At 35.9% G+C, this 21,316-nt stretch overlaps 1 protein-coding gene across 1 annotated transcript in view; it reads left to right on the top strand.

Moving 5' to 3' along the window:
• LOC136025171 (stAR-related lipid transfer protein 7, mitochondrial-like) overlaps positions 1-21,316 on the top strand; it is a 55,808-nt gene that overhangs the window by 10,266 nt on the left and 24,226 nt on the right. The window contains exons 2-4 of the mRNA XM_065700939.1: positions 4,800-5,000; positions 14,008-14,159; positions 18,637-18,729. Of these exons, the coding sequence (XP_065557011.1) occupies positions 4,800-5,000; positions 14,008-14,159; positions 18,637-18,729 (446 nt within the window). The remainder of the gene's footprint in view (positions 1-4,799; positions 5,001-14,007; positions 14,160-18,636; positions 18,730-21,316) is intronic.

The raw sequence follows: 21,316 nt of genomic DNA, 5'->3' as shown, positions 1-21,316 counted from the left end.
GAAGACTTGGATCATTTTCTCCGGAAATGCCCGGTGCTCTTGGATTTACGGGAAATTTATTTGCATGGGATTAATTTGATGCTTCCGGGTATTCTACAAAATAGTAACCCAACCACAATATTTCGAGTGGGAGTATATATAGAAAAATCTTTAATAAGAAGAAAAAGTTTTATATGATTAATTTCTTTTGTAGTTAGATTAGGTACTTTTTGCGTTGAATTCTGTTTTTTTTTGTGCGTGCTCGTACTGTTGTTAATTTCCTTGCTTGTCTGTTATTTATTTATATTTTGTGTGTATATGGCCCACGGGTTTTTGAAATACACTCATCTATCTATCTATCTATAGTTTGGGCTGTATATTTGCATATTTGGGGGAAAAGGGTAGAATAAAATAAAGTACTTTTAGGAATAAGTAAGCATCTTGTGATTTGCATAGTTGTTTTCAGAATATTATGTTGTTTCCTTTGGGTGGGCCTGACTGTAGACTAATACCATTATGAGTTTTCAATCTCCTTTTCAATGGCTTTACCTTTTGAAAATGTAATTTTTGGTTTCCTGTATAATTTTAAGTGGTATCAAGGCTTTTCTCTTAAATTTAAGAAATCACTATAGAGATCTTTTAAGTTTTTTAAATTAAGATTAAGCAAAGGTATAAGGCCGAAAAACACTTGTTTTTTGAGCAGAAGATCTGTTTTGCAATATTTCACTTTTGTAACACAGAGATTATTGAAGGTCATGAAAGGTCAGTGCCCTCTAGGGTAAGAAGGAGTGGGTGTTGGTGCTTCAAAGTATTTTCCTAAGATATCATTAGGTATATGGGTGTGCTCATGACAATTTGATTCACCTAACTCAACTACTTTCCAAGATAGCAAAAAAAGCCCGAAACTAGAATTTTGCCAAATTTTCTTATGCTGAATGTGCTGTCGTGTTGTTTGTTTGCCATTAAAATCAATATAAAGAAAAGAACCATGTATAGAAATTCATTGCATGTATATTATTCAGGGCATATACTGAATGTTGTCCCAAGCATATAGTCTTCATTCTGAGCTTATGTAGTTCATAAGTTTTGACATAATTTCACTAAGCTCACTAGCTCACTAGCTCACTAAGCTCTGGCGAAAACAATGTATATGTAATTAGTATTGACAAAAATGGTCCACATGAGAAGAGCAAGTATCCCAGGGTATCAGACTTGCAGCAAGGATATCCAAACAGGAACAACAGGTGAGGAGAGCCAGTGTTCATTTAAAACTCACAAAAACATTCAGCAATAATAATAAAAGGCTTTTCAATGGAGATATGACTCTATCAGCATAGTTTTATTCCAAAACAGGTAGTAAGGCTTGTTCAGAATAACATATTTTTACAACCCAAATGGGAATAATGACCTATACACAGTATGTTGAAAGAAAAACTATCTTCACTAATAATATTGTAGTAGGGGATACACTGCAGGAAAAACATTCAATAGAATTCTAGCAGGGATCAGCATAACTACTAGCTTAACCCCGTATAATTTTGAACTTGATACAACATCTGAGGGAAGAATTTAGAAATAATAAATCTTCTTATTCGACCCCATTGCATGACCCTTCATGTTCAAATATAACTAACCTACAAGCTACAAATAAACCACACAGCATTTATGAGCACTTTCAACCATCAGCCCGATAACATTCATACTCTGAAAACCAGATTTTATGATAAAAACAAATTGTAAATCTTTAGGTTTCCAATTTTTAGAAGAAGATGAATACAATCAGGTAGGCAAAGGAATACAGACAATTAAAATGGGTAAAATACTAACAAGCATAATAATTAATTAGGCAACCAAGAATTCTATCCAGTAAGAAAACAACAAAATGTCAGTGGAATTAATACATAAGTAGGTCTATCCAGCAGCTCAATATTTGCCTAAATCTTATAGCATATTCTAGACTTAAAAAAAAAAAAAAAAAAAAAAAAAAAAAAAAAAAAAAAAAAAAAAAAAAAAAAAAAAAGCTATAACACAGATATAAAAGAGTTATCTATCTATCTTAATTGAAAATTTCACAATTTTATTAACCAGACGCATTGAAATAAATGATAACTGGAAAAGATACCAAAGAAACCAAACTTTTCACCAATCACTTTAACAGCAAGTACAGCTGTGCAAGTTTGAGTTTATACAACCTTAGAGAAACAGACAGATCAACAAGATTCAGAAAGGAATGATGCTGCTAAGTCTTTTCATGCATTAAGTGAGATGTTGGGTGAAGCTGATAACTGTAAGCTTATGCAAAATCAATTATAAATAAAAGAAGCTGGTAAACATTTTCAGAAGGTCTTAGTCCAACAACAAAATTCTTCAAAGGAAAGCATATCCAGTGGCACGGATGTTTCAATCTTCCAACAAGGCAAAGTTGCCAAATATATAACTCCATATTGATAAATTTTTGTACTGCCAATTAAGTCAAGGCTAGTAAAGATGATCGTTTTTAAAAAGATTCTAAGGCTTGTATGTTTGCAGAATCTCAATCTGGTTTTTTAACAGATAGATATGCTGTTGAGGCTGTGTTGCTGTTGGAAGATGCTGCAAAACAGCACAGAAGGAAAGGGAGTTACTCACAGGAATGATTGTAGACAATAAAGAACCGTTTGGTCATATCATCAATGCAAATCTATGCAACATTACGAACCACTTCCGATTTCAATATGAACTGATAGAACTGATGTAAAGCTTTTGGAAGGACAATTACTCTGCAGCTGCAGCAAATAGAAAAACAAATTAAACCCCAATAAGGACAGACCTTCAACAAGGATCACCTCTCATTCCAGATCTCTTTACTGTTTTTATGGGAAGTTTATCCTTGTCGTTTCCCTTTGTTGATGAAATTGAATTTTTAGATGACCTTAATGTTTGGGAAAGAGGACCAACACAAATAAACTTGCAACACAAGGTCACAATGTTCACTTAGAATTAGGCAAACTCAGTTTTACTTACTCAGGTCTGCCTGAGCTGAGTAAAAACTTGAAAAAAAATGTACTTGCTTCTGAAGGTATCCCTTATTGCTCACAGTTGGCATTTATTCCTATCCATATAAGCATGGCAAAATTTCTTTTAAAATTTACCACCCAAAAGGGAAACCTCCCCCCCAAGACACAATTCCTGGTGGAGGTTGTCTAATATCCAAAAATAAAAATAAAACATTTTTTCTACTTTTTCTTCCCAACTCCATTACAGAATCTGTAATGGCACTACTGTTCTCAAGGTCTAACTCTTCTCATTGCAAATCCCCAATTGAACAGGTTTTGCCCCATTTTTTCCATGTTGCAGTTTGACAATACAAAAAATGAAACTATTGACCATCATCTATTTGAAGGTCATGTGATAACATAAAAAGATAATATTAGTCATAATAAGGTATCGCTTCAAATATTACCTTCTGAAAAAAAAAAACTGGCTGACTACCCCTGTCAAAGGGTGCTAAACTCAAATTAGATAGCTTGATAATTCAATGCTTGGAATCAAAAGAGATCCAACAAGATACTTCAGCAAGCAGTTTTACAATAATCCTTTGCCATTAAGATGTAGAACAGTAAAAGGGCTTTATGGTTGCAACTATAAAGTCTCTGACCCCCATAAAAGAAGAAAATTTCAATCAAACGCACATACTGACACAAAACTAAAGTTAGAAGGAGAAATCAGCATGTTAATAAGAATTAACAAGACAATAAGGCTTAAGATTGATATCGTTAACCTATAAAGGGGCTGTGAGAATTTATTTACTTTGTTTTTATCTGTTAGGGGGGGGGAGTTGACTGTCAAAAGATTGAGAAATGCTGACCTAGTGGGTTTTTCCTCCCATACTTGTTCCTAGCTAGACTCTATAGCCTTTAGGTAATCCATTTCTAGTACACCAATCATCATACGTGTGCATAGTCTGAACTTGTAAGGAGGATAATGTACTTTTATTTAGGGAGGGATAGAGATACAAGTGGTAAAAATGGCTATTTTGCTGTAATTTTATGGACCAGCGTATATAGAAACTTTCATGCAGCTGAACACAATTGACTTAAAATAAACAGGGCTGAGAAGTCAGCATACGTCTTTGGCTGAATGTTATGTTTTTATAACTAAAAGTGTGCAATCACTGTATTATTATATTCTCCTAAAAGAATAGTACACATATATTAAATTTATAAGGCTAATACCAAAAAATGACTTTTAGCTATATTAAAGTACAGAAAATAACCTTAAATCTTTTAATGAATATTTAGGTTGGTTGCTGTGTTTTGAAAGAAACGCTTTACCAATTTTATGTATTGCAGTTTATTTCATAACTCTTGAGCCAAGTTTGATCCCTAAAGAAGGCAAACTTTCTGCAGAAGTATCTGTATTTTTTTTTTTACCTTTTAGCACATATCCTCAATTTTTCTGAAAGAGGCTCCACAAATGACTCTAGTTTTGTGTCTTCTATATAAAGCTCTCTTCTGCTTACCCTTGTGTTTACTGTGATTTTGTTTTATGGACGTTTTTACACATTCATCACTAGCATCCTATCTTTACATGAAGAGAAAACCAGGTGCAGATATAACCAAAGATTCTAATTTTTATGTGAATTTGTCCATAATTAGATTAATTTGCGTCAAACAAGGCCTAAATTAATTCTTGGTGAGCTTAGCTGTTCAACCCAAGAGCTCAAATGGCTTTTAAGCTTATGCATTCTCCTTCAAAATCTCTTCTCTTCCATGTTTATGGCATTTACTGTTATTCTACTCTTATGACTAGGTGTATGAATTAATTTTTTTTTCTTTTAGGACATGCAGAGAAAACTGGGGACCAAAAAACTTTCATAATCTGCTAACTGTAATTGGTAAGCGGTTTTTAAAGCAGGCCATTGAGACGCAAACTTCTCATTCTAGAATCCTCAAAAGCTTTTTGGTTGCTGGTCTTTGTGCCTCCTCGCATGACTGGGAACGAGATGACGGAGAAATAATATCAGATGTTGAAGTTAAATGGTAATAGCCTTGATTTCTTATGTAGTGTTTTGGAACAGGGTGGCTAGAAAGCATATAACTCTCAGAATAAATTTCTAATGATTTTTATTTGCAAATTGGAAAGCGAAGCTGGCTTAACTTTCGATTGTTTATTTCCATAATTTGTAACTTGCAGAAAGCTGCCAGACCATTACTTACAAAAATACAAGAACAAGCTAGACTTGGAAAGCAAGTCTTGACTCATAGTAGACTGTGTTTCTGACCAGGGGTTTTAGAAGGAAATTCAAATTACGCTGTTGACGTCAATAAAACTTCCAAATTTGATTTGGTTCTTCATTTTATAGTCAATGATTGCAAGATATTAGAATTTTTGGAAACATTTCAAAACATGACTGAAACCTATTATCATCGTTGCTTTATCTCCAGAAATAGATTATAACAGTGGAAGCGTGGTCAATTTTTAAATAATTACGTTTTTAATCGTTATTTGTGACTAACCAATGCAATTTTTAACGGCTGGTATTATAAGCTAGCTTTGCTTTCCATTGGTTTTTCGCGACTGGTATTTATTTGGCGCGAAGACACGGCTTGTTGCGAAAAAAACACTTAAACTATTAAAGTATGGATTGTGTAAGATACGAACTCTTTGCAAGATAAAGAGTATTGTTCTAGGCTATAAAAATCACGTGATATTTGTCTCCTCCCTTTCCTTGCTATGATTAGCAGCTCAATGTCCTTGGCTTTTGCTCGGTAGTTATCTTAACGTCGCATTTCAAGTTTTCTCATTAATTTTGCTTGGGATTTATATCTTTTTCCATTTTCATGCTTCTTAATTATTCTGAATAAGTTTTTCTTTTCTTTTTTACCAACAAAATAAGATAAACCATTCAAAGCTAGAGACATGAAAATCTATGTGAATAATTTTTGAACCATGAGAACCAACATAAGCTATAAGACACTAAAAAATATTAAGAAACAACAAAAAAGAAGAAAAACTGAAATTTTGACATCATGGTAACAAGTGAGGGCCAAAGGCCCGACCGGCCAATCGCAGCAAGCCAAGGAAATGGAGGAATGTAATATCATATTATATTTGGAATGTCCAAACAAGTATATCAAACAGTTTGTAGTAACCATTTGTAAGTTTGGAGCATTTTGTGCTAATTAAAAATCCTGTAAAAGGAGCTCTACCAATAGTGTGTACATCAGAAGATTTGGCTTCTTATGGTTTTTCCAAAAATACAAAGATCATGAAGTTTAAAGTTTCTCATCAAAAGTTATAAACCTTAGAAAATTAGCTTAGTTCTCAAAAAAGGGATGTGGGTGGGGAATCACCTCTGAAAGAGGGAGAAATCTTAATAAAAATTACACCATTCCCTTCAGTATATCAGAGAGCCCTACTGCAGATGTTTCATGTCCTTATCTACGAAAATGCAGAATTTTGTGTTTTTTTTAGAAAGACAGTCACAGAAATGTGTTTATTCATTTTTTCTTAGAGATAATGGTATCAAAATAACTGTCCTAGAATTTAGATGGCTGGTTTGAACGGAAACTAAAAGGTGTAGTGTCCTTTTAAATAGCAACAGAAAACACTACAGCGAAGTGGCATTTTCTGTCATTTTTTGCTCATAACAACAACTTCAGCCAAAAGATGGCGAAAGTGCTTGAGCGGGAAAATTCTGAGATAGGCAATCGATTTAGAATTACCTAATTGCTGTGTATTGAGCTTTACGGTTTCAGAGACCATAATGTCGCGTGATGGTGGATACGTTCCCAAAGATGAGTACATTGAAAACAAATATAGACATATTTTTTTAAAGCTTCTTTTAACAGATTTGATTCATTTGGGACTTCATAAAACTTTATACAATGGTGTATATTTGGGCATCATCTGTTATGGAGGAGAGTCAATGGATCTTTTTGTGTGTGTTTTTTTTGGGGAGGGGGGTACCTGAAGTAGCAAATGGATATTTCTATGGGCAAATTTTTGTACTCTCAGTGAGTCTACACGAAAATTTAGTAGAAGGGCAGAATTGTGTTGCAAGAGCAACACTTTGGTTTTGTCCCAGTTATTTTTTTCCTATGCCGCCGATCTCAGCTTATTCCAGGAAACTGGTAAGGGTCTAACCTGTGCGGTTTTTACGGAAAGTGTGGTCCTCAGGCCGGATTGATGAATATGACATTAGATTTTGGAACGCTTTGCAGAACTCTTGCCTGGGGCCAAAAAAGATGGTTTTTGCTTTTCCAAGAGCCAGAGCCTATGGTGTGCGAAGTGAAGTGGAGTTATATAGCCTATGTCAGAGAGGAGTATCTGAAGTTGTTCAGCCAAGCTTTCATTTCATCAAACCTTGTTTCTGCTTTCGAGTGAAAAGCTCCGTTCTAGCAGGCAAGCAGGCAGCACCACTTTCGAATTGAAGATGAACTAAAATCTATAAGTGTTAAATATATGCGGCAGTTACCTGGCCCCACAGCCAATATATCTTCTTTGAGTAATAAATAGAAAAAATTACAGAAGCACAAATTTGGCATTTTCCCATGGGTCCGAAAGTGCTGCCATCTTTTGTTTCTACTCATTTCTGTTCGTGATTTCAGCTGAGTTTATCATTCGGTTTTTCGGACTTGGGATTGCGGTAGAGAAATGGTATCAGATATGCCTAATAAACTTTAAAATTGTTTCATTGCTAAAGAAATCGGAGCTTATCCTTTGCTCCTTTCTAAGTGGTGACGTTAGAAAGTTTGCCTACGGCAAAAAATCAACTTTTGAACTAAGACAGATAGAATTTTTTTTCGACGGCAAGCGATAGCTCTTGATGAGCTGATCAAAATATATGACATCCATTTTTTGGTACAAAAATTTCTTCATGAGGCATACCAGTTTGAAAGTTTCAAGGGGTTGACAACTTAGTAGTAAGGTACACACTGTAACGAAATCTAGGCCGATACAAATTGTGAGACATATAGAGGACTTGTAAGCAACAGTCGGCTGTTAGGTAATAATCACCTTCGGCAATGAGGAGTTAGCAACTTTTGCTAGTTGGTGTATCGTTTACGCAACGGGTACAAACGATAACGTAAAACAATGAGTTAGTTTCGTAATAATTAGTGTCACCTATTGTATTCTAATCCTGAAAAGCTACGGATAGCTTTATAATACCAACTAGATTATATAAGATATTGTTCCAAGTTTTCATTCGTCACGATGTTTGAACATACCGTTTTCAAAACTTCGATAGGCTGACAACTTCGTCATTTGACCGATAGTGAAGAAACAAGCACAAACGAGAATGTAAAACAATGAGATATTTTCGTAATAATTAATAAAATGTCATGTATGGTATTTTGATCCTGAAAAGTTAGGGATAGCTAATAGTCAATTTACCAACTAGATTATATAAGATATTATTCCGAGCTTTCATCCGTCACGATGTCTACGATTGAAAAGGATAAAGTTCAACTGGCTGCAAAGTCAATTTAGTCCCTTCTTTCGATACTATTTTGTTTTTGTTTTTTCAACGCTGAGGAATAGCCTTTGATCATGTGATTACTGATCGATAGCGAAGAAACGAAACCAAAGTGCTGCTGTCGCAACACTTTAATGAAATGGAAGAAGAATAACTAACAACACGTTTTTAGTGCTAATCTTGCTTCTTTGGCAGCTGACCTCAAAGGTCTATTTGTGACTGGTTCTATGTTAATATCTACTGTTTTTTTAATATTTATATTTTAAAAAAACCGAATTATTTATGTACATGCCTGCAAAAAAGAGGGATAGACGGAGGCAGAGCATCCCAATAGAAAGAATTTTTTGAAGAACCTCCATTGAAAACAGTGGAAATTATTTTAAATTTCACGTTTACAGATATTTCAGGTATTTCAGCCCCCTCCCCTCTCTCTCTCTCTCTCTTCAGAAATGTGTGAAGGTGTATGCTTTTCCAGGGATGATTATCATTCTCGACCGTAAGGGGGCTGAAGGAGGGAGTAATAGCCACTCATATTTAAGAAAGCCTAGGATCAAGCAGTTCGTAGTAACAAACTTTAAGTAAAGAGCAACCCTCGCCAATAGAAACCAAAAATAAAGCCATGTACAATATATACACCAATATAAATCCATTATCAATGCTGACTGTAAATATGCAAAATTTCTTAATTTTAAAGCTGCTCATCAAAAGCTATTAGGAAAGGAAAAGTTGTGTAATTTTAGAAAAAGGAATAAAACTCGTACGGAAAATACCTGTTCATTGTTTTCCCCACGGCTAATCGTATTGAATCAGTACTCGTAAACTATTGAAACAGGTTCATTCAAATCACAAATCAAGGGCCCAGTGCCTTTTTATGGCACTTGGTATTAAAAAGTGACATATAGCAATCGCAAATTCTGTCGGTCTCTCGGTCTGTCGGTCCCGGTTTTGCTACTTTAGGCACTTCCACGTAAGCTAGGACGATGAAATTTGGAAGGCGTATCAGAGACCGGACCAGATTAAATTAGAAATATTTGTTTTCCTGATTTGACCATCTGGGAGGAGGAGTGAGGGGCCCGTTAATTCGGAAAAATAGAAAAATTCAAGTATTTTTAACTTAGGAACGGTTGATCAGATTTTAAAGAAATCTGATGTCTGGAAAGATATCGTGTCTCAGAGCTGTTATTTTAAATCCCGACCGGATCTGGGGATATTGGGGGGGGGGGAGTTGGGAGGGGGAAACCTAAAATCTTGGAAAACACTTAGAGTGGAGGGATCGGGATGAAACTTAGTGGGAAAAATAAGCACAAGTCCTAGATACATGATTGAAATAACCGGAACGGATCCTCTCTCTTTGGGGTAGTTAGGGGGGGTTAATTCTGAAAAATTAGAAAAAATGCGGTATTTTTAACTTACGAACGGGTGATCGATCTCAATGAAATTTGATATTTAGAAGGATATCGTTTCTCAGAGCTCTTACTTTGAATCCCAACCGGATCTGGTGACATTGGGGGGGGGAGTTGGGAGGGGGAAACCTAAAGCTTGGAAAACACTTAGAGTGGAGGGATCGGGATGAAACTTGGTGGGGAAAATAAACACACGTCCTAGATAATTGATTGACATAACCGGAACGGATCCGCTCTCTTTGGGGTAGTTGGGGGGGGGGGTTAATTCTTAAAAATTATAAAAAATGAGGTATTTTTAACTTACGAACAGGTGATCGGATCCCAATGAAATTTGATATTTAAAAGGATATCGTGTCTCAAAGCCCTTTTTTAAATATTGACTGGATCTGGTGACATTGGGGGGGAGTTTGGGGTGGGGGAACCTAAAATCACGGAAAACGCTTAGATTGGAGGGATCGGGATGAAACTTGGTGAGAAAAATAAGCAGAAGTCTTAGATACGTGATTTACATAATTGGAACGGATCCGATCTATTTGGGGGGGGGGGGGGGTAATTTTGAAAAGTTAGAAAAAATGACGTATTTTCAACTTACGAAGGGGTGATCGGATCTTCATGAAGCTTCATATTTAGAAGGACCTCGTAACTCAGATCTCTTATTTTAAATCTCAACCGGATCCAGCGTAATTTGGGGGGGGGGCAGTTGGGGGAGTGGAAATCTTAGAAAATACTTAAAGCGGTGAGATCAGGATGAAACTGGATGGGAAGAATAAAAACCTGTCCAAGGTACTTGACTGACATAACCGGACCGGATCTGCTCTCTTTGGTGGAGTGGGGGGGGGGTAATTTTGAAAATTGAGGTATATGTAACTTACGAAAGGGTGACCAGATCTTAATGAAATTTGATATTTAGAAGGATCTTGTGCTTTAAAGTTCTAATTCTAAATTCCGACCAGATCCTGTGACACTGGGGGGAGTTGAAGGGGGAAACCAGATTTCTTGGAAAACGGGAAAATTGGGGTATTTTTATCTTACGAATAGGTGATCGGATCTTAATGGAAGTTGATATTTAGAAGGAATTCATGTCTTAGAGCTCTTGATTCAAATCCCGACCAGATCTTTGACATTGGGGGGAGTTGGAGGGAGAAATCTTGGAAAACACTTGGAGTGGAGGAATCGGGATGAAGTTTTGTGGATAGAATAAGCAAGTGTCCTTGATACATGATTGACGGAACCGTACTGGATTCGCTCTCTTTGGGGGAATTGGGGTCAGGGGCTCAGTGATTTGGTGAGTCAGGTGCTTCTGGACGGGCTAGGACGATGAAAATCGGTAGGTGTGTCAGGGACCTGCACAAATTGACTTGATAAAGTCGTTTTCCCAGATTCGACCATTTGGGGGCTAAAGGGAGAGGAAAAATTAGGTATTTATAACTTACGAGTGGGTGATCGGATCTTAATGAATTTTGATATTTAGAAGGACATCGTAAGTCAGAGCTCTTAATTTAAATCCTGACCGGCATTAAGCTTCTTATTATCTTTTAAAATCAATCTATTGATTCATATAATTTTGTTAGAGCTTATACCATATGATCTCTTGGCTTTTAGCTCTTCTTGCCTCGTCACAAGTGCCATATGAGCTCTTAGCTCTTGTTTAAGTAATAAAAAGGATCATGCGACGGGAAAGTGCTGATTTCCAGCATTTTGTCCCTTTAAAACAGTAATTTTGGCCTGAAAAGGACCGACATATTAGCAAACAAAAATTCTAAGAACTATTGAAAGAACAGCTAAATAGCCTCCTAGTGTCAGAGGTTATACTGGCATTCGTATAACGTTTGTCTCTAAATATTTATGTTAGACTTAAAAATGAACCTTTATTACAAACTTCTAGCCACTGAAACTAACGAATACAGAGTATCGCAAAGAGGCACATCATCGACTACGGTTTTGCCTAAGGCCTCAGGACCTCAAAAACTGGTTTATATCCACAATTTAAAATTTTTTTATAAAAGATGCTTCAAGCGAATTGAATGAATATTCAGAGGATTATGGATATGACTTCTAACTTCCCTTTATTAGGAAGAATATAGAAATTGATCAACCGCACATTATAGATGCTGGGGGAAGCTCCTCTCTTACTGTGGATATGATAGTTTATTTTGGAGAATTGTGCTTTTTTTGGAAAAGCAAGTACACTAATGAGCTCTTTTTCCTAAAGTATTTTTCTGCGTTAGTTAAACTTTAATGTAAAGAGTGTAGTTTGAAGAGTGTTTCCCTCCTCATATGCAGGCTACTTCTGTGTATGATATTGAAAATGAACTGAAATTAAATTTAAAAATAAAACTTTTCAAATGAAAGTAATGGGTGACATTATAACTTAAAGGAGCCGGAAATCATTCTGTAACAATACAATTTTACGTCCAAATGTTCCAGATGGCATTCGGTGCCATCTGGCCTATTTACTATATTTATTGCACGCATAATTACTTTTAGTAAAGTAGGTCTACTATAAAACTTTCGCATAAAGAGCGGGGAATAGAGGAAATGGGCAGCTACCCTTATATACCGAATAATTTCTATTCGTTGTAAATCTTTATTTCATTCTTTACTTTATTTGACAAAACGTATTTTTTTAATTGAATGTGAATAATGGATATCCTCGGTCTAGTGAATTTGTTGTAACTTATAGGTCTTCCAGTAAGACCGAAAACTGTTAAATCATGAACCGTGAAATCTGCTAAATATCCATTACCATATGGGTCTAGTCGTTGTGTTCTACCAAGTTTTTGTTAGGTTGAAATTTAAACTTAGCGAAAAAGTATAAGGTATGTGTGCTGGTACATAAAGGCTAATAACAAAAGAGCCGGCTTCGTGTGCCTTTTCTCATCTCCTTCCGTTCGCTTTTCATGGTATTATAAGTCGTGAAGCAGACTTTTGTGTATTTTGGTTGTTCCAGGTGACAAGTGCTCCTCTTTACCTACTCTACCGAATCAGATGCAAACTACTACTGATAAAGACTTATTAACTACGACATTTCCAAGCTTCTTTTTTCGGAAGGTGGCAAGCTAGTGCAAGTATCATGTTAGCGTCTTGGTAGTGAAAGAAAGAACCCTCTTCCTGTGCAGAAGAATCCTACTTGAATTCTAATTTTGATTGACAGTAGACTAAGTTTCCTATGACATAAGCTTTCACAAGATACGAATAGTTTTAAGGTGGGGAAAAAAGAAGAATATTTTCCTCTTAAAAAGCATAATAAGATGGAGAGGTTTTAGTCATTGAAGCTAAAGCTGCTACAATCAGAACTCTCTACCAAATGGATGTCTTTGATTACAACTACACATGGTTCATCTAAGTATATTTAGATGAACTTTTTCATTCATATTATCATTCATATTAGATGAACTTTTTCAAATTTATTTTTCATGTTAAGGTAAAAAAATTGGCTCTATTTTGATGCTGCAGAGTTGACAGGAAAAATTCTCTATTGCGCTCAAGAAGCTTCGTACATTTCTTTGATAAGCCCAAAGACAAAAAGAAAACTTTGAAATGGTATCCTTTCATATTTTTCAGGTTAAACATGTGGATGTGTTTTTTTCTTTCTATCCAAAAATGGTTTCTGACGAGCGCTATTTTTTTTTTCATTAATCAGCAAGACAGCTCTTCACGAAAGAAGATTTTTTATATAAATTTCCGAATAGTAATAAAAAAAAGCTCATAAAATAATTTTTCCACTGTTCATCTCCAGTGTTTTCAAAACAATTGTTTGCCTTTATGTAGAATTTTATAAAGGTTCTTTGGTTAAAAACCATCGGAATATTCTTTGGGGTGGGGAGTATCCAGCCCCCTACTCCCATCCATTCATATTTTCCTAGAAACTACGGAAGGCTTTTTTTTCTCTTAGATATGATTTTTTTTCTGAAAACTTAAGCTTACATTGGTATGTGCACATCCAGTGCTTGTGTGGGGGTATAATATTATTTTTTCCTAATCCTAAGAATTTATATACATTATATCCAATAATCCTTGGGGTAAGGTCATTCTGATTCGTATTGAGGATTCGCTATCCATTTATATTCAAGCATAAAGCAAGAAAATTGCAATATTGAGCAGTTTTATTATTTTCAATTAGTAATGGAGTCTTTCTATTCTAATTACACATTCATTATTTAGCTATTCTGACGAAATGATGCACGTCCAAATTCTATGTGAAGAGACCATAACTTGTAAGAAATGTTGTTCACGCATCAAATTTGACCAAGAATCAAAAACTACAACATATTGTTGCTGCCCAAACGGACCATCTGTATCACAGTTATCACAAGGTATGCCATTTTGTTTGAGATATTTAGTCTGAAATGTCTTTTTTTGTTTTTTATTTCCTTTTTTGCTTGAAACGTGGGGTTTGTTGCTTAGGTAAAATTTTACTGTTGAGTTTCTCAGTGGGAACAGGATAACATTTGCTAGAACCTTATTTTTCAGAAATTAAAAAGTTTTTTTTTTTTTACTAAACTAGCTCTATTATGCAATCCTTGATGGACTTTTGTTGAGGCTAGGTTAATATTTCTCTGAAGTTGCAAGCCGATATTATTTTTATTAATTTAGCCAAAAACAATTTTAAAGTAGTATTGTCTTTTTCTAGTGAACGATTTTTGAAACAAATATTATTTATGTATTGAAAAGAAAATTTCTAAATGATTTTAAACTTAATGAAATACAAAGCGGAAAATAAAAGTTTCACTTGCAGAAAAGCTTCAGTGCAACAAAAATCCGAAAAATAAGATATAATTAACATTTATTGAATGAACTCTGTTAATGGTGTTGCGTTAGAAACATCAGTTCAATTGCAGCTATAATCAAGCAGAACAACGCCTGAATCACATTAATAAGTAAATGCTGGGACAATACTTCTGAGTCAGCACGTATTAAAGGTTACACTGGCTACCTTAATACTCGTCGCGACCGTGGCCTGATTCGTCGTGGAAGCGGCACTTTACTTTGGGGATACTGTCAAAGCTGTTAAGCGATCCAATTGACTCTGACCTTGAGATACTGTGGACGGAATGTAAACCAACACATTTATCAAGAAGATTCTCGTGTTTGATAGTTGCTTGGGTCTATTACCCTGAGAGTACCAGAAACAAGAAAGAACTTATTGAGCACATACAGTTTTTTGTAGACAAAATGCGCCAAAAGTATGCCTCTCCTGCCTTTGTGATTGCTGGTGACTTTGACTGAACAAACAAACCGTGGTTTTCCAGTGTCTTTGATTTGACGGCAAGTTGTTGCAATACCAACCCATCAGAGTGGCAGCATACTTGGCTTGATCTTAACAAACCTCACAGACTTCTACGATGCACCGCGGTCCGTGGGACCGCTCCAGAATTTCGATTATTTCATAATTTTTTGGGAAGCAAATTCAGCAATCCCCAAAACCACACGAGCGAAAACTAATACGACCACGGAACCGGCACTTTACTTTCGGGATACTGTCAAAGCTGTTAAGCGATACAATTGACTCTCACCTTGAGATACTGTGGACGGAATGTAAACCAACACATTTATCAGGAAGATTCTCGTGTTTGATAGTTGCTTCGGTCTATTACCCTGAGAGTACTAGAAACAGGAAAGAACTTATTGAGCACATACAGTTTTTTTGTAGACAAAATACGCCAAAAGTATGCCTCTCCTGCCTTTGTGATTGCTGGTGACTTTGACTGAACAAACAAACCGTGGTTTTCCAGTGTCTTTGATTTGACGGCAAGTTGTTGCAATACCAACCCATCAGAGTGGCAGCATACTTGGCTTGATCTTAACAAACCTCACAGACTTCTACGATGCACCGCGGTCCGTGGGACCCCTCCAGAATTTCGATTATTTCATAATTTTTTGGGAAGCAAATTCAGCAATCCCCAAAACCACACGAGTGAAAACTACTATACGACTACTAACAAGAGATTTGATTTCAACGTTCGGTCGCTGGATTCGCAATTACGAATTTGATGACATTTGCTCGGAGCTAGACATCAACGTCAAAGTCACTAAGCTAAATAGCTTACTTCAGGAGAAGTTCCATGCTTGTTTCCCGACTAAAGTCATTACTGTTACAGAAATACTGATAAACCATGGATCACAAGCTACCTCAAGGACGTAATTAAGACTCGCTGCCGACTTCACAACAATAGCGATTTAGTTGTTTTAGCCAAGTTGCGGAACCATATTGTCAAAGTGAACAGGCGAGAAAAAAGACAATATGTGAAGGACAAAATTGTGCCCTTACCTACGGTATATCCACATAAATGACATTCGTCAGTAAAAAGACTGTCTGGAAAAACGAAACCAAGTGACTTAAGGGTACTAAAAGAGGATGTTACCTTGTTATTGGCTACGGAAGTGAACTCCTTTTTGTTGGCATCTGTACCACCTATCCGTCAATCACCAGCTCAGAAATCAAATTTGTCATTACTGAAGCAGAGATTGATGATATGGTGATTTTTTCGAGTCTGCCGTTTACACGGAACTTAAGAATCTGAAAAGGAACTGTGCGTCCTACCCTGGCGAGCTTCCGTTAAAGTTGTTACGTGAATTTGCTATTTTCCTTGCGAAGCCACTCTCCTACATGATTAACCAGCGTTGCTAAGAGCAAGTGTTCCCTATTGCTTGGAAGAGAGCGTACGTTCGCGTCGCACCTAAAGTAAAGGGTCCAAAATCTTGCGACCAACTCCGACCTATCTCAATAGCCCCAAACCTGTCTAAGGTGGCTGAAATGTTTATATACCACCATCTGATGTCACATGTTTCTCCTTCTCTTGACTCCTGTCAGTACGGATGCTTGAAAATGAGCAGCACAACTGTTTACTTAGTGAGAATGTATCACCTTGTTGTCGAGTGGCTTGACCGAGGAAGTGCGATTTTTGATTTTCTCCTAGTGGATTACCGAAAAGCCTTTGACCTTATTCGTCATTTCATAGCTGTGACAAATTTACGCGCAATGGGTGCACGCACGTATATTGTACTTTTAGAGATCAGTTTTATGCAAGACCATTTCCTGTGCTTCTACAGACTTTTCCCTGGAGACATCAACTCCGAATAAGCAGAGATCACGGGTGGTGCTCCGCAAAGCACGAAACTTGCACTGCTATTGTTTTTGGCAGTTACAAACTTTGTCCATTTTGAGTTTGAGGAGAGGTTTAAGTTCGGAGACGACCTGTCAGCTCTCCTGAAATATCTCATTGAAAACTCTGAGGCAGTTCACTAATTCAGTGATGCAGTAATGAGCAACTTTCAAAGACCAATAAACTATCAACAGCCTTCAAATCAACGAAGGGAAAATCAAAATTCTTCGCTTTAATCCTCTGAACAGGGACTTTGTCAGTCTTATACCGTATGGTACTGCATCTTCGACGGTAATTCTCAATGTCGCATTTAGCGTTGACTGCTCGTTTAGTACTCATGTTGGTACTATAAAGGCAAATGGTTTGAAGTGTACCCTTATCTTACTACGTCAATTTGGGTTTTTCTGTGTCCCTACTTAATTCGGCTTATCTGAAACATATCCGACCAATTCTCGAGTATGCTTGCCTTGTATAGGGCCCTCAAGTCAACAACACAAGTTGCCTGAGCAATCAACTTGAGTCACTACAAAAAAGAGCCTTTAAAGTTATTCTTTCAGACGCATCTGTAAGCTATGAATCGGCATTATCTGTCCTACAACTACCGTCCCTTCACGAACCTCGCTTGGGTTTGATCTGCAAATTCGGCCAATTTCTTCTTAGCAGTGAAAAACATTGAGAGATTCTACCACTAGTTATGAGGAATAAAATAAATACAAGGTCAGTTAACAAAGTGAAACTGGAATTACCTACTCCAAGAACAAACCGTTTTGCCAATTCGTTTGTTCCTTTTTACATGTCAGTTTTAATAAGTAATAGTCTCGTGTTTTTTCTTGTTTTTGTTGTAAGCACCAGCGCCATTTAGTTGGAATTTTTATTCTAAACTATGATTGCTTGTATAAATAAAACTATTCTGTTCTATAAGTTTTAAACTTTCGCAGAATGTAAAAGAAATCTAACTTCGGGGTGAATTTTAAAAAACCTGACGTGCTCAAAGTTAAATGTTTGCAAACTGTTCATCACACCTAAAAATCAAAATGAATTTTCTTTTCAGAATAGATGGCTTTATTCCGTGAATATAGTTCTGTAGGGTCTGTCAACACAGTCAAATGAGTGAAATCTTGTGACTTTGGTAGAACGCCTGACAATTTTCATAGATAAGTAATTCAATTGCTGCTCTGGAGTCAGTTGTCATCCATAACTTTCAATTAGCAAGTGCAGAAATTTGTTTGTTTAAATACCAGGAAGGAAACACGGTTAGGGATCAGGTTTAGACCGAAAAGAAGTCGATGTCACGAATCGGTTACAAGACAAGCATGACGGTCATAAATATTATAAATAATTCTAATAGCCTTATTTTGAGGTGGGCCCTTTGTAAATGGTCTGCTTGAACTGGTATCGCTCAGCTACATAAGGTTTGAACTTATTGCCTATTAAGCTTGGGGGTGAGAGGTGTCACAAAGTACTATCTCCATACCCTTCGTTTGGTTACCACCACCCTTACTTAGGACAATAGCAAGGAGTAATATTGCCTCTGGATTAAATGACTAACTACCATGCAACTATTATCTGTCTTATTCCCATGACAAGCAGCATATAAGCAAGAGTTGGTGACGCAGCCAATAATGCAGTATTATATCTGGGTGAAGGTAGAGCAAAATAAATAATTTTATTGTTTTTATACTTTCAGAGTCACCACCTTGGTCCCCATATCTTGAAAGACCTGACCTTATAATTTGGAGGCATTCGCACCATGTCCATAAATCTCTGTATGTGTATAAAGGTAAGCATGTAAAAAGCATTGACGCGTCCTTGAAAGGATTCTTATTAGTTAAGTAATTAGTTTGATTCATTAGAAAACTGAGTTTGTTGGATTATAATTTCTATTGTCTCTAGTATAGTAGAAGAAAATATTTTAGAAGTTCTTTGAGCCTGCATTTTGCTGGTATGTTAATGATATTTTGCTGAGTGTGTGTTATATTGTCCGATAGACGCAAATATTTACAGATAGGTTCAAATTTAGTGACAATAATACCCCCCCCCCTCCCATTCAGGCGGTACTGGGGTTTTACTTAGAGTTTTTAAGCGACACTACCTTAAAGTTATTGATTGGAACGTTCACACTAAAATAATTTAGCTTTGTTTAAACTAGCTTTTTTGGAAAATACTCCTGTCAAGACTTATAAATGTTTAATTCTTGAAGGAAATTAACATTGGAATTCGGTACGTAAAAACTTCAAAAAACAAAAGTTGGATAGGCGCGAGTAAACTTAAGAGTTATTTAAGTCAAAATTTTACATGATCGGTAGGCTTTCATATTATTCAGCCTTTAGAGCGTATCCTCCTTTCATGGGTTCAAATTCAACTAATACGCTCTGTAAGCTAACCGAATGTTCGGAATCTGCAAAGAAAATGAATTAAGTTTTGTAATAGTTTTTTCTTCGGGAGGGGGCGGGGGGGCAATACTCCTATAAAATTTGTAAGCATTTGGGGGTTAAAATGACAAAATTTAAGTTTTAGCGTGAGACCTCCGGCGGAATAAAAGGCCAGACCGAGGCTTTTTCCTAAGATTCACGGACGATAATGGACTGCAGAAGGTGTTTCAGGTTTTGTAAAACTTTTTAAAGAAAATTTACTCTCTGCTATGTAAATTCCTAATATTTAACAATTTATAAGGGACAAAATTCGAGTCTTGAAAAATGTTTTTTTTTTAGAAATTTAATTAGAAAGTTAAAAGTTTTACTCTTTGCGCTTTAATTTAGAGTTTTACGGGATAAGATTCTAATTGTCTGTCATATCATTACCATGGCTTTTCTTCTATTAAAAAAAAAAAAAATAAAAAGGCCAGATTATCACCAGTTGATGCGTAAAATTTGGAATCAAAAGTGGAGTGAAACAGAATTTGATTTTAAGATATAAACGTATCTTAAAAAGGAAGTTCTGGAACCTCTAGACATTTGAAAAATTTTAAGTAAATATATAATTCGTAAGTTAACTTTACGACTTAAAAAGATATGCTCTTCAGTTCGATTTTTCTCCTAGGCGCTTACTCAGGACGGATTCCTAGTAAGCTCTCTGAAATTTGACGGACTCCTTAATGCTTTCGTTTTGCTCTTTCAATTTCCCAGTGTTTGTCGATTTGAGGACTTAGAGCTCTTCCCTGTGATACATAGCTCTCCCGAATGGTACTTGCCACGTACCGGGCCTTCCCTAAAAGAAAGAGTTTTGTTCGTGGAATTATAAGCAGGTCGAGTTTTGTGGGGGCTGTGTAGCATCAAGTCAAGTGGTATGAGGCCGTGTTGTGTGTGGTCTGAATTGTTGCTACCTAATTTTTAGGCATTAATTTTTGGTGCTGAAAAATGTTTTAAGACACAAACAAAAAAATGAGAATTTTTAGGAAAAATAGCAGCGTTGCTTTTAATACTTCTTCAATATTTTATTTATTTGCCTTTTAATATTACCGGAGCACTTTCCTTGTATAAATCTGTTGATTCTGTTCTGAAAAATCTAAAAAAAATCTGCAGATTGTTAGAGATGTTATGATAGCCTTTATTTTTATTTTTCTCTAAAAAGATTCATTTCCTTTGTTTTGCGGCTTAAATCTTTTTCCCTTAAAAGGGATAGTGTTCAATAACTCACATAAATTGATATTATGTCGCCTGTTGGAAGGAAAGAAGTGCAGAAAACAAAGATCAACGAAGTTTGGATGAACTCAGCCTTGGGGATAATTGCAGTAATGAAACTAGGCTACCAGCAGTTGAGGGGATCCTATGGTATTTTATTACTTAGCGAAAACTAGGAAAGGGCGAAAGTTTATAGTCTAATATAAAGGTTTATAGTCTAACATATCGGTTCTCAACCTTTTCTTTTCTGTGAAATAGCAGGCAATCTCCCGTTTTCTCATGAAAGACTTGGGTTTAGTCAGGTTTTTTTTTTTTTTTTTTTTTTTTTTTTTTTTTTTTTTTTTTTTTTTTACAGATGGGTCCTACAAACTGAGTCCTATTTATGGTCGTCATAGAAAATTGTCTACTTTAAAGAGACCTCGTGTATTCATCTTAATTTTTTAATGTAATCTCGGTAGAAACGTATAAAATGGTTTTGTGAAATGGTTGAATCAGTGATGGACTCATATATTTCTTTGAATTTTTTATTATCAGAACTAAATTTAGCTCAATATTAATCGCTTAGTAAAGATTTCTGTTAAGTGATTTTTTTTTGTGTTTTACAATTGAATGTATCTTTTCTACTCTAAAGATTTAAAAGGAAAATCAATGTTAGTAGCCTAAACATCTTGTCGCTTCTATTCACTGGAGAGGAACCTTTCACATTCACCTTTTTTCTCGTAAACGTTATCAGTTTGACAAAACTTT

This window comes from Artemia franciscana, chromosome 3 (genome assembly GCF_032884065.1).
Source record: "Artemia franciscana chromosome 3, ASM3288406v1, whole genome shotgun sequence".
Taxonomy (NCBI): domain Eukaryota; kingdom Metazoa; phylum Arthropoda; class Branchiopoda; order Anostraca; family Artemiidae; genus Artemia; species Artemia franciscana.
The sequence above is the reverse complement of the archived record's forward strand: the minus strand, read 5'-3'. Positions and strand labels throughout refer to the sequence as shown.